Source organism: Mesitornis unicolor, unplaced genomic scaffold (genome assembly GCF_000695765.1).
Source record: "Mesitornis unicolor isolate BGI_N332 unplaced genomic scaffold, ASM69576v1 scaffold6402, whole genome shotgun sequence".
Lineage (NCBI taxonomy): Eukaryota > Metazoa > Chordata > Aves > Mesitornithiformes > Mesitornithidae > Mesitornis > Mesitornis unicolor.
The window spans coordinates 39424-50543 of NW_010171117.1; the positions used below are offsets into that span (position 1 = coordinate 39424).

The 11120-nt window shown below is 42.5% G+C and overlaps 1 protein-coding gene across 1 annotated transcript in view; it reads right to left on the reverse strand.

The window, feature by feature from the left end:
* Window positions 1-7046, reverse strand: part of PTEN (phosphatase and tensin homolog) — a 31573-nt gene extending 24527 nt beyond the window's left edge. Inside the window, exons 1-2 of the mRNA XM_010179909.1 lie at window positions 6968-7046; window positions 3540-3584 (exon numbers count right to left, since the gene is read on the reverse strand). Of these exons, the coding sequence (XP_010178211.1) occupies window positions 3540-3584; window positions 6968-7029 (107 nt within the window). The 5' untranslated portion in view covers window positions 7030-7046. The remainder of the gene's footprint in view (window positions 1-3539; window positions 3585-6967) is intronic.
* Window positions 7047-11120: the final 4074 nt, after the last annotated feature.

The window sequence follows — 11120 nt, forward strand, 5'->3', positions numbered from 1 at the left end:
TTAAAAAAACCATTAGACCACTAATACAGACAGATGTCCAGATGAAACCTGAACAGTTGTGGGTTTCTTTGTACTGTGGGGAGTGGACTGGCATTCTTATGAATGCTTATGATTAAAACAAGTTTAGAGCAGCCCAGACCCTAAGTGCTGCCATCAGGCACCTTTCTGATCTTAACCACGAGCCCAGTGATGACAGGACTACAAGCAGCCAAAAAGATGGCAGTCTACGTGCCAAAGCCCAACCCCAGGTACACGGGTTGCAGAAAGTACGCGCGTAAAATCCACACTGCTCATTACAGCTCCTTCCTTCAACTGTCTGCCTGTAGGAGAGTTAAAAGAAATATACTGGAGAAGGTGGAGATTATTACAACAGGGGAGGTAACGATTTGGCAGTAAGTGAAGTTAGGAGATGAAAGTGAAAGAACAGGTTAAAATACAGAACGCAGAAGAAATAGCAAAGGGTTAAAGGAACACCTGAGAAAACCAAGACAAACAAGAAACAAAGCGAAATTGCTTGCTCAAACATTCCTGGAAAGTTAAAAGCCAAGAAGCAAGGACAAGGCATAACTGACATGGTTTAAGCATCAGTTCAGGAAAATCTTGCTAAATCCTTTCAGATAAAACTGCTCAATACGCACGTTATTATCAACAACTTCATCTAACAGCTACCTGAAGGGAACTCAAACCTCATTACAGTGTTTGAAATAATGCTGAATATAATCACGTAACTCCTCCAAACTCCCACCTCCTCCTTTTAAACACACACAATAGGTTGATTATTTACAAAGGAACAGCCTGATATAAAGGGACGCTCTTTCTGAAATACCTGAAGGCTGCAATTTCTTCCCATCTCATGACCAAACGTTGAAACAATTCACCTAATGGCATTTATATACTTCATGTGTGTAAAACTTTTGCGTCCATAAAGAGAGAAAGCCTCTCCAGGCAGAGATACACAGTTTAAAAGCTACTCTTTCCAAGCTGTGCAGTAATCACTTGAATCTTCATGTGCGACTGACCCATGTTTTGGGAAGGAAGAAACCCCACTAACTTTAAAAGGATGCTTTCTCCTTCAGAAAGTTTTCGTCTGAGGTTGAATACAGGAATTTTAGACAGTCTCACTTGCAATTGTTTTGAAGTCAGCAAAGGAAAATGGGTGGGAGATCCTTGTGCCAAAAACTGGAAAGTCTTTACATGAAGAACCTGAAGACCCAAGCCTTTGGCACACCTGGGCAAGTTCTTTGCACGGTTGAAATTACACGTATCAGCAACACTAATGCCAAAAGCATTTGTCTCATCGCAGCTCTTCTCACTTAAAAACTTCAAAGTTGTTCCTGTGTAGAGCTGGGGGATTGGCTTTTGCTTTTTTCGAAGTAAAATGAGGTTGGTAGCATAGAGCAAAGTGGAAACCTGTCAAGCTCCATCTCCCTGAGGAGGTAATTGCTAAGATGCACAGAAGTCTTACTAAACTCTTACTTTCTGACCAAGCCTAGAACTTGACACACAACTTACTGTTCTCACCTGTCACCTTTCGAGCCAACCTGAACAAGCTCAGTACCAGGCAGCTCAGCAAACCCTGATCTTCAGCTTCCCAGAAGCTGACACCTCAACTCGGCCCCAAGAAGCAGGAGGAAATTAAGCCGTATCTGTCCTGTTCTGCTCTGTTCCCCACAGAAGCAGAAGCTGTCAGGAGGTTTCAGGGGGGTGTAGTAAAGCCACAGGAGTTAGATTTTTACACAACACAGATCTGTAGCTCTAAGCTCCACAAAACTTCAAAGGAAGATATCCAAAAAGGTCCCTCTTTAGAGAGCTGCACCTGCCCTCAGGAGGAGCTACCAGCGATCCTACAAAGGACTGTCCTTCCCACTCAGAGCCACCAAGACAGCATTTATTAAAAGGGTGACATTCTGGAGAGCTTCTAAGCTGCAAAATATAGCATTGTTACTCAACCGTATGAAAGGTGTCCAGCGAGTTTATTTTAATGCGTATTTTACCTACAGACCTTTCTCTGTCCCATCCTACCCCAGGCTTTCCAGACAACTGCAATACCCAGTATTCAATTTCTCAGCTTCCAGTATCACTTCACTCAAACACCAGGTACCAGAGTTGCTTGATGCATAATCCTTCAACTAATTTAGAGGCATATTTAAATACTCATTTTTGATGACTGACAGATGACAATGTAATGCATTGCGTGGACTTCCATACTACAGTAATTTTTCCATTAACTGCAGATATTTTGAAAAACATTCATTAAAAAAAAAGCCACAACAGCTCAGAGAATCAAAAAATTGTCAACTTAGATTTCTGGGAAAAAATGAGGGGTAGGAAAACCATGACCTACTTTTCAACATCAGCCATCACCAAATCATTTCTACGAATGAAATTAGCCTAAGCTACCATATAAACATGATCAAGGAACAGAAAAAAATCCCTTCCGTAACAAGAACAGCTTTCTGAGTAACTAAATTTTCCAGAGGAAAACATTACACTTACAAAAGTGAATAACCATCACATTACCAATCACAGAATCACAGAATCACAGAACGTTAGGGATTGGAAGGAACCTCAAAAGCTCATCCAGTCCAATCCCCCTGCCGGAGCAGGAACACCCAGATGAGGTTACACAGGAAGGCGTCCAGGCGGGTTTTGAATGTCTGCAGAGAAGGAGACTCCACAACCTCTCTGGGCAGCCTGGGCCAGGGCTCTGTCACCCTCACTGAGAAGAAGTTTCTTCTCCAATTGAAGTGGAACCTCCTGTGTTCCAGTTTGTGTCCGTTACCCCTTGTCCTATCATTGTTTGTCACCGAGAAGAGCCTGGCTCCATCCTCGTGACACTCACCCTTTAAATATTTATAAACATGAATGAGGTCTCCCCTCAGTCTCCTCTTCTCCAAGCTAAAGAGCCCCAGCTCCCTCAGCCGCTCCTCAGAAGGGAGATGCTCCACTCCCTCCATCATCTTTGTAGCCCTGCGCTGGACTCTCTCCAGCAGTTCCTGTCCTTCTTGAACTGAGGGGCCCAGAACTGGACACAATATTCCAGATGTGGTCTCACCAGGGCAGAGTAGAGGGGCAGGAGAACCTCTCAATTGCTGCAAGAGCTTTTTTCAAAGTAATAAACAGGGGCAGTCAGGAAGAGCGAGGAAGCGAACAGAACCTATGTACCAATACAGTTCGACTGAAAAACCAACCCAGGAAAATACTCATTTGTCAATTCCTTCACTGTGGACATTAATATATTAACAGAAAGCCTGCTGTGAATTACTTCTCACTTTTTAATCACATGGTACAGGCTCCAGATGGGCCGGATGCCAAGTCATTTAAAGGCATTCAAGTAATATGAATACACACCAGCGCTTCATTTAACCTCACTCAGCTCCACTAAATGAAGTAACAGTGCTCTCAATCAGGCTTAATTGTTTTAAGAAATGTGCAAAACATCTCCAGCTCCGCTTCAGTACAGCAACAAGACACTTTCACTCACAGGCTATTTTTAGAACTCATTATTTTGGAAAATACATCTATAAGAGCATACTTACAGATTGTATATCTTGTAATGGTTTTTATGCTTCGAATCCAAAAACCTTAAAAGATAAAAGAAGCATGTATTAATATACAGTGCAATAACATCGACAGCAATTCGCAGCATCATTGAAGCACCATCCAGCACACGCAGCTCTGTGTTCCAAGTCCCAGCTGGCCCTGCAGTGCCTCAGAGTCAAGGAGGAAGCGCGTTGCAAACCTCACTCGTACACAGAATCCAGTAGGATGAATAAGACCACTTCATTTCTAAGTAGATTTCCAAGACACGTGCACTTCAATATATTAAGCCAAGGAAGGGTTGTTTGTTTTTAAAGCAGAAAGCATCGATTACATGAGGTATCTGTAAACACTTACTTCCATTTTAATCACCTATGCAAAATATTTTGCCACAGTAATGACAAAAAAACCCGCAGCTAGAACAACTTGTATTACAGTATTACAGCCAGAATAATTTATTTTAATACCAGGTTTTTAGAATGGCCACTGTTTGCCACTGAAATCTGAGGACAGCGCCCGATGATATTCTGGGTTCAGAAAGAAGGAAGACAACCACTACACTTTTTCACACTCATTTCGTTTTCATGCTCACTTTGTAACAAAAAAAAACTTCCCATACGAGCCTCCGAGAGCCAAACTGTGAACATGATTCATCAGAATTGCCATGATTATATATGATGTGTCACCTGGCAATGTTCAAGAAGAAATAACATACAAATGTTTACACTTCACATCATCAACAGTGTGTATCTGCACATCAGCCAGAAGGAATTTCATTAGCCATGACAGAACATGCTGTTCAAATTGAAAAAGAAACCCTAGCTGCTAAAATCCTGGAAAGCTCAAGCAAAAACAAGCTCTGGTTATCAGTCACAGTATTCCAGAAGAACCTAGAAGAACTCTTGTGGTTTTAACCAGTGCGTTAAAACGAGAACAGATGTGAACGCTCCCTGCGCAGCATTGAGCACGAGATTCCAATTTCATGGGCAAAAACGTTTCCTGGCACCCACCGGTGCTCCTGTTGGAGGACTTGGAGAGGTTAAGGAAGATGGTGGACATGGTGCTTTGTTTCAGGAGATGTCCCCACCTGGTTAAAACATGCTGAGGGCAAGGAGAGCTGACTCTGCTTCTGCCAGTAGCACCCACAAGGCTGAGTACAGGCTGCCATGCAGGTATTTTTCTAAATTCCACCCAAAACCTCTCAAAGCGTCAGTCACAGGAGAGAGCCAGCAGACCAAGTCATTCACCTCATACAGTATTGGCATTAAACTTATCAGAAGAATACCGGCTACTCAGAAAAAGCCTACTGGAGTATCCTGGCTCAATACCAATTGCTCCAGAGCTCAAACACGTTGAATTTCTGCATAAAAAGCTCTTGGAAAAAAGAAATCCACAATAAAAAGACGACAGGAGCAGCAGAGGACCTGCTGACTGCAACATGCAGAACGCTGCAGTCCTGTTTTGTGCACTATTCTCGTTTAAAAATAAGGGCAAGCACACATAACACTACTTCAGCATCCAGTGTCCTACGGTCACTTAATTTACATCTCTCTGTATCCTAATGTGGTTGATTGCACTTTTCAGTGACCATCATTCCTTTTGATTAACAGAGTCTTCATGGACAACTTAATAATTATATAGCCATTTCCTTTCAAAAGTCTAATTTACACATACGTACATACTTAACCAATAAAATCTGTTCTCCTTCCTGCAGGAGCAACTGAAATGAATGCTGTGAATGGAAGAGGGCCTTCAAAGACTACTTCTTATTATTACTTATTTGGATTATTCCCATGTCATTTATTCCAACTCCAGCCTTTGCCCCTATCCTACGATTTCCATAGCTGGAGTCTATCAGGGTCCACATATTTCACAGAGCAGATGCAATGCCCGCACACCTTCATGAAAAGGTGGCTCTGACTGCTGGTGAAGACGGGTACTCAGTAGTTTTGAGTTTGTGGGACAGCCCTTAAGTGTCCCAAAAGGACAGCAAAAGCTTTTCCTTGTATACAATGATATGATTAAAAGACAACTTCAGGTCCACGCTAACAACTCCAGCAGTGACCAACACACTCTGCATTCAGACTGCTGTGCTGAGCCGCACTGATGCTGCACCAGCTCTGGAAAAGTGACTTCTCCTCACTACTGCATGACAGAACAAGGTCGCTGCTGCAAGCCTGGTCAAATCCAGGCTCTGTTATTTTCAGTACTATTCGTGGATAGCAGGCTTTGTCACGAGGGTTAAACAAGCAAAGCCAAGACCCCCTGGAACTCATCTGAAGTGAACTGCAGCGGCACTGGGAAGTCGCTGCCTCCAGACAACCACTCAGTTGAGGGTTACGTTTCCTCCCCGTGTGGGAACCAAGGAGCTGTCTCAACTCATTACTGTACAAACCTGGATGCAAACACTTACCAGTAAAACTCAAGCAGCACCGATTCTGCCTGCCAACGACTATGAGAAACTTCCTGTGGCACCTCAAACCTGGGTGCAGCACCCCCTTGCCCAGATACACCTACTTGTAACTTCACTGCATGACCATGCCCCTTACTGCATTACTCCCCTTATCCCCAAATACCAAGTCTCTAAGAGAGCTACTGAACTCATGACTTCAAACGTCCAAGATCTCAAAAGCATCATGCATGAGTTAAAAAAAAAACCAGGATCCTAAGAACACCAACATCTGGCTGCTTCCACCAAGTACTTAGTTTTTAATGCAGCTCTTACACTACATTCTCCAGGCAAGGTGTTGACTAAACAAATCACAGCGATGCTCCTAAACACCAAGGACACCTTCCCCTGTTGGATCCAGTAACTCAGAGTAGATAATTTGATGTTAAAAACTACGACCTGCAGGCTTCTTTCACAAAATGTGCTACAAAGCACAAAGTCGTAACGAATTCCAGCTGATTTTTCTCATCCACAATTACTGAACACAGCCAGATGTAAAAGCCTTTATCTAAAGTCACCTATATTTACTACTTTAAATCAAAATTAACTTATCAAGCACTTGATCAATTGAAGAAAGGATATGGGCAAACATATTCTGAAATACCATCAGCTGCCTGACGAAACTCTCAACTCCACAAACAAACGCATGGACCGACATCTTTCTAAAAGCAAAGAACCTACTTTTACTCCAACACAATTTACTGAAGTGAAATTTTCACACTAAAAAGCAGATTACATGCATTTGAGGTCAACCCAGGACAGCAGCCTGGCCTAAAATTCTCAACTTGAAAATACCATTTTCATTGTTTCCAACATTGTTCAGGAAAGCTAGCAAGGCAACATCTACAAGATGCAAAAATCTTGCCATTTCTATGGGTCAGAACACACATCCCATCCTTAGCAGAACATAAATGAGTGCAGAAAAGGACACTTCAGATTTATAAGAGTAAACTAAGGGAAAGAAAAATAAAGCCTTACCTTACTACATCATCAATGTTGTTCCGGTATACTCCTTCAAGCCTCTCCGCAGGAAAACCCATAGCAATTATGTTTGGATAAATATCTGAATATGCAAGTTATGGAAACATTTGTAAAGCATGTGAAATTTCTACAATGGCGTTAAATGGACATTAACCAAGTGTTTAACTGTATCAAAGTCAGAGCATCGACTCTGACCAACTCCCATATGTGAACAATTCAGCCTCAGCAATGCAGTAACAAGGGATCTTTTCCAAAAAATCAGGAGGGAAACTTCTGAAAACACAAAGCTACTTTGCTCACAGGCACTGTAACAAAAGCCTCCTTACAAGTCAGGCAGAAGAAGGCAACCCAGAAGAAAAGCAGAGTCAAGTAGCCCACTTCCAGCACACACCATCGCACTACAATCACACCGACGCAGCCCACTGCTCTCTCTCTCCGCTATTAAATCCGATGGGAAACTATTAAAAGAGTCTTGTGTGACTAAATTGCAACATGCTCCAAATTAAAACCCACGTTCAGATCCCCAGTGATCCCAAAAATAGGTACATCACGCAAAACAAACAACAAAAAAGTGCATTTCAGACACGCAAGCTCCGGCAAGGCCACATAACCACTCATGTTTTTATCACTTCCCATGGTTTCTACATAACGGATCACTACAGCAGCTGTTAAGGTAGCTCTGAATGCCTAAGTGTAAGATGCTGCAATAGATGAGATGCACAGATATCTCGCTTATTAAAAAATAACAAACCGACTCTCTCACTCCTGGATAAATATTCTAGTTTCTTCTTCTCGTCTACCTGCAATTCACTTGCCGAAAGCAACCCGAGACAAAGAACTTGGGAAAAGCATCTCTTAGCAAAACCAAATTAGCACTAAGGAGAAAGGCCAAATAAGCAAATTATAAGTTTACATCCAGAGCCAACGTAGTGAATAATTCACACAAAATTACTAGAAAACAGCTGGTATTTATTCTCCTGGTGGTATAACGATATATGGATTATACGGTTTTTAAACAGAACTCAAAAGTAAGTATTCCCAAGCTTTAAACATTATTAGAAATTGTAATGCAGTGAAGAAGCTTCACTGAAAAGCAAAACAGAAATGAAACCAGCAGCTCAAAACCAGACCGTACCCTACTGCATTAACATACTCCTCCTCAAACTAATTTTAGAGGGATTAAGAACTAAGCGCGGTACGTTTGAAGTTGGCTCTGTTTTCAACAAGCGGCCTGAAACAGGTGATTTCCAGAGGTCTCCCCCATCCTAAATTATTCCAAATAAAAATAATTCTTAAAATTGTGAAGGTTAAAACTTAGCAAAGCCTCAAAGAGCAATCATCAGAACGGAAGACACTGCAGCAGCTCCCAAGATATCAATATTCCAGTTCTTTGTGCACAAAGAAAAGCCTGAGGTAGGACACAAACTACTTCACTCCTGCAGAAGCTTAAGTACATGGACCAAGCTCTGCATTTACACAGTTAACTGCAAGACCTAAGAAAAACACTGAGAAATTAATACATGGAGATAATGTCCTCTACTTTCAAAAAAAGAGCTAGCATTCACTACGCTGTAATCCAAGTATTAATAGACGTTGGTCTGCCTGAACTATTCCAAGGATGATTTACACAGACAATGAGAAAAATGTGAAAGCTTTCGAGAAATCCAAGTAAGTGTCTGTAGCTGCCTTAAACACAGACACTTGCGAGGGGCTCAAGTCTGGTTTCCAACTTATTCTGTACTTGCCCAAATCCTAAAAAAAAAAAGATTACCTTGAAAAAAACCAACGGACCAAACCGCACTAAGTTGCTTAACTTTCAGAGCTTGTGATCACTTCAGATACCATCGGATCACATAGATTTTAAACTTTGAACTTCACTCTGAACATATTTTGCTCTGCAAGCAGTCCACACCTTTGTTAAATTAACTGAAGGCACTATATAAATCAGCAGTGTATTGACCATTTTATCAGTTATTACTTGTCATAAGCAGGAGAAACTGCTTACAAATCATGTGCTCTGTGCCTATTAACAGCAAATTACCTGACCTGCAGCTCGCACACCCCATCACTCCCTCCTTCATTCCTGATTTCAACCCCATTTCTACCTACTGCATTCGTACTCAAAAGCACCTCCTTTTGTATCCCGCTCTGAGCAGCAGGGCTATATAAATTACCATAGCAAAGAATCCAGTACATTAGCCTGCTTTCCACAGCCCTTCTCCACAGAAGACAAGCATTCATGCTAGCAACAGGGGTAAAATAAATTCATTTTGACACACCACATTGAGTTTCAATTATAGTATCACCCATGAGACAGATGCCCCAACTACACCAAATTCCCATGTAACTCGCTCAAATTTCTATTTGCAATCATGAGCTTTACTACACATTTTTTTCACACATTTCAGCCTGCAGTTTATGTTCAGACGTTTTTCTTCTGCTGTTGGCTTTTCCTCTCCGAGAGGCAAGAAACAAGACACTTTCCAGGATTTCCAGCTGGTGCAGAATGAAAGCGAAGCAGACAAGACACCCCAAGCAAAGGGAACAGGAACATCTAAACAGCAGCATTTCCAGTTCCCAGACTTGTCCAAACACCAAAGCCTCAAAACACCCAGGAAGAGAGAAAAAAAGTTCCAAAAGAACCAGGGTGGTCTCACGCTTTTGGAAAGTGGGATCCCCTTTTGGCTTCTGCATCCTCCGTGACCGCTTTCCCCTCCCTGGGTCCTCAAGGGCGACGCAGGAGCAGCACGCACACACAGCTCGCGTGCATTTCTTCTTTTAAACAGGAGCAAGGCAGCAGAATTAGGATGCTTAAGCTTAACAGTGCACCATTACAGGTGCATTTGTAAACCCAGAGCTGGTATTGCAAAAGGCGTTCCACAACACGTCAGTAAGCAAGGTAAATGGAAAAAGACTTCAAATAGGGGGAGACAAAAAATAATAGTATGAATCAATTTACAGATCCCGAGTCAATAAAAGTGTTGTATGCTCTGGGGTTTTGCAACCTGACAACACAAAAAGTGAAGTGTTGCTGAAAAACAGGTATCCAACTGGGAGCCTGGTAGGGGACACGACTGTTTTTAGATAAAAAAAATAAGTCTTTTAAACAGACAAGGCAATTTCTCCCCCACCTAAATGTAAGTGTCCTGAAGTAGCATACTTCTTATCTCAAAGTATTAAACTAGAACGCAATTCACACGCCACTGCCAACTCAACTCTTCTGTCTGCACCAGATCCGGCATTAAAGGAGACACAGTGAGCAAACGCCACCTGTCCATGGTCCCAGCTTCACCTGCACCCACCAAAGCAAGCCACAGCTACAACAAATGTGTTCGTGTTGCTGCTGAAGGTCTTTTTAATGTGTGCTTCTGCTGAGCATGCTGAAGCAGCACGTTGCTTGGACGCTCTTTTGTTGGTTTGAGCAACTGCAGAATGCCTTTTGCTTTAAGGAGCAGCGTAAGATGGAAGTGGTGCTGCTCTACGCACAGATTATCCGAGTCTCAGAGCAGAAACAGCAGTTTCATCACTTAATTGAAAAAGCTTCCATAAAAACCAAGCTCTTCCATTCTATCCTCTCCTGCAAAAAGATGCCCCAACATCTACAGCCAGTGAAGGGTATGGTTCAGAGACACAGCTTTTCACACCTCAGTTAATTTAACATTGATTTCCAAAGCCAAAATTAAGATATTTGCTAGTCAGGTGAGGTTTCTTGCAAAGAAGCTTGGAAGCTGGGCTCACAGAATCCCAGAACGTTAGGGATTGGAAGGGACCTCAAAAGCTCATCCAGTCCAATCCCCCTGCTGGAGCAGGAACACCCAGATGAGGTTACACAGGAAGGCGTCCAGGCGGGTTTTGAATGTCTGCAGAGAAGGAGACTCCACAACCTCTCTGGGCAGCCTGTTCCTTCAAAGCAGGAATTCTGAGTCATCGTGAAATCGGTAGCGGTATCGATAATTTTAGAAATCTGGAAGAACTGATGATTTAAAACATGCAGCAAGGTCGCTATCAATTCCAAGCTGTCCTCCCCCGCCTCCCAGGCAGGCAAACGAAAACGGATAAAGCCTCAGCCAGTTATCGAGGCAGGCAAAATAAAGTTAATCAAACCGTCCTAACTGCCAAAATTTGTAACAGGCCTTCGAAAAACCATAAA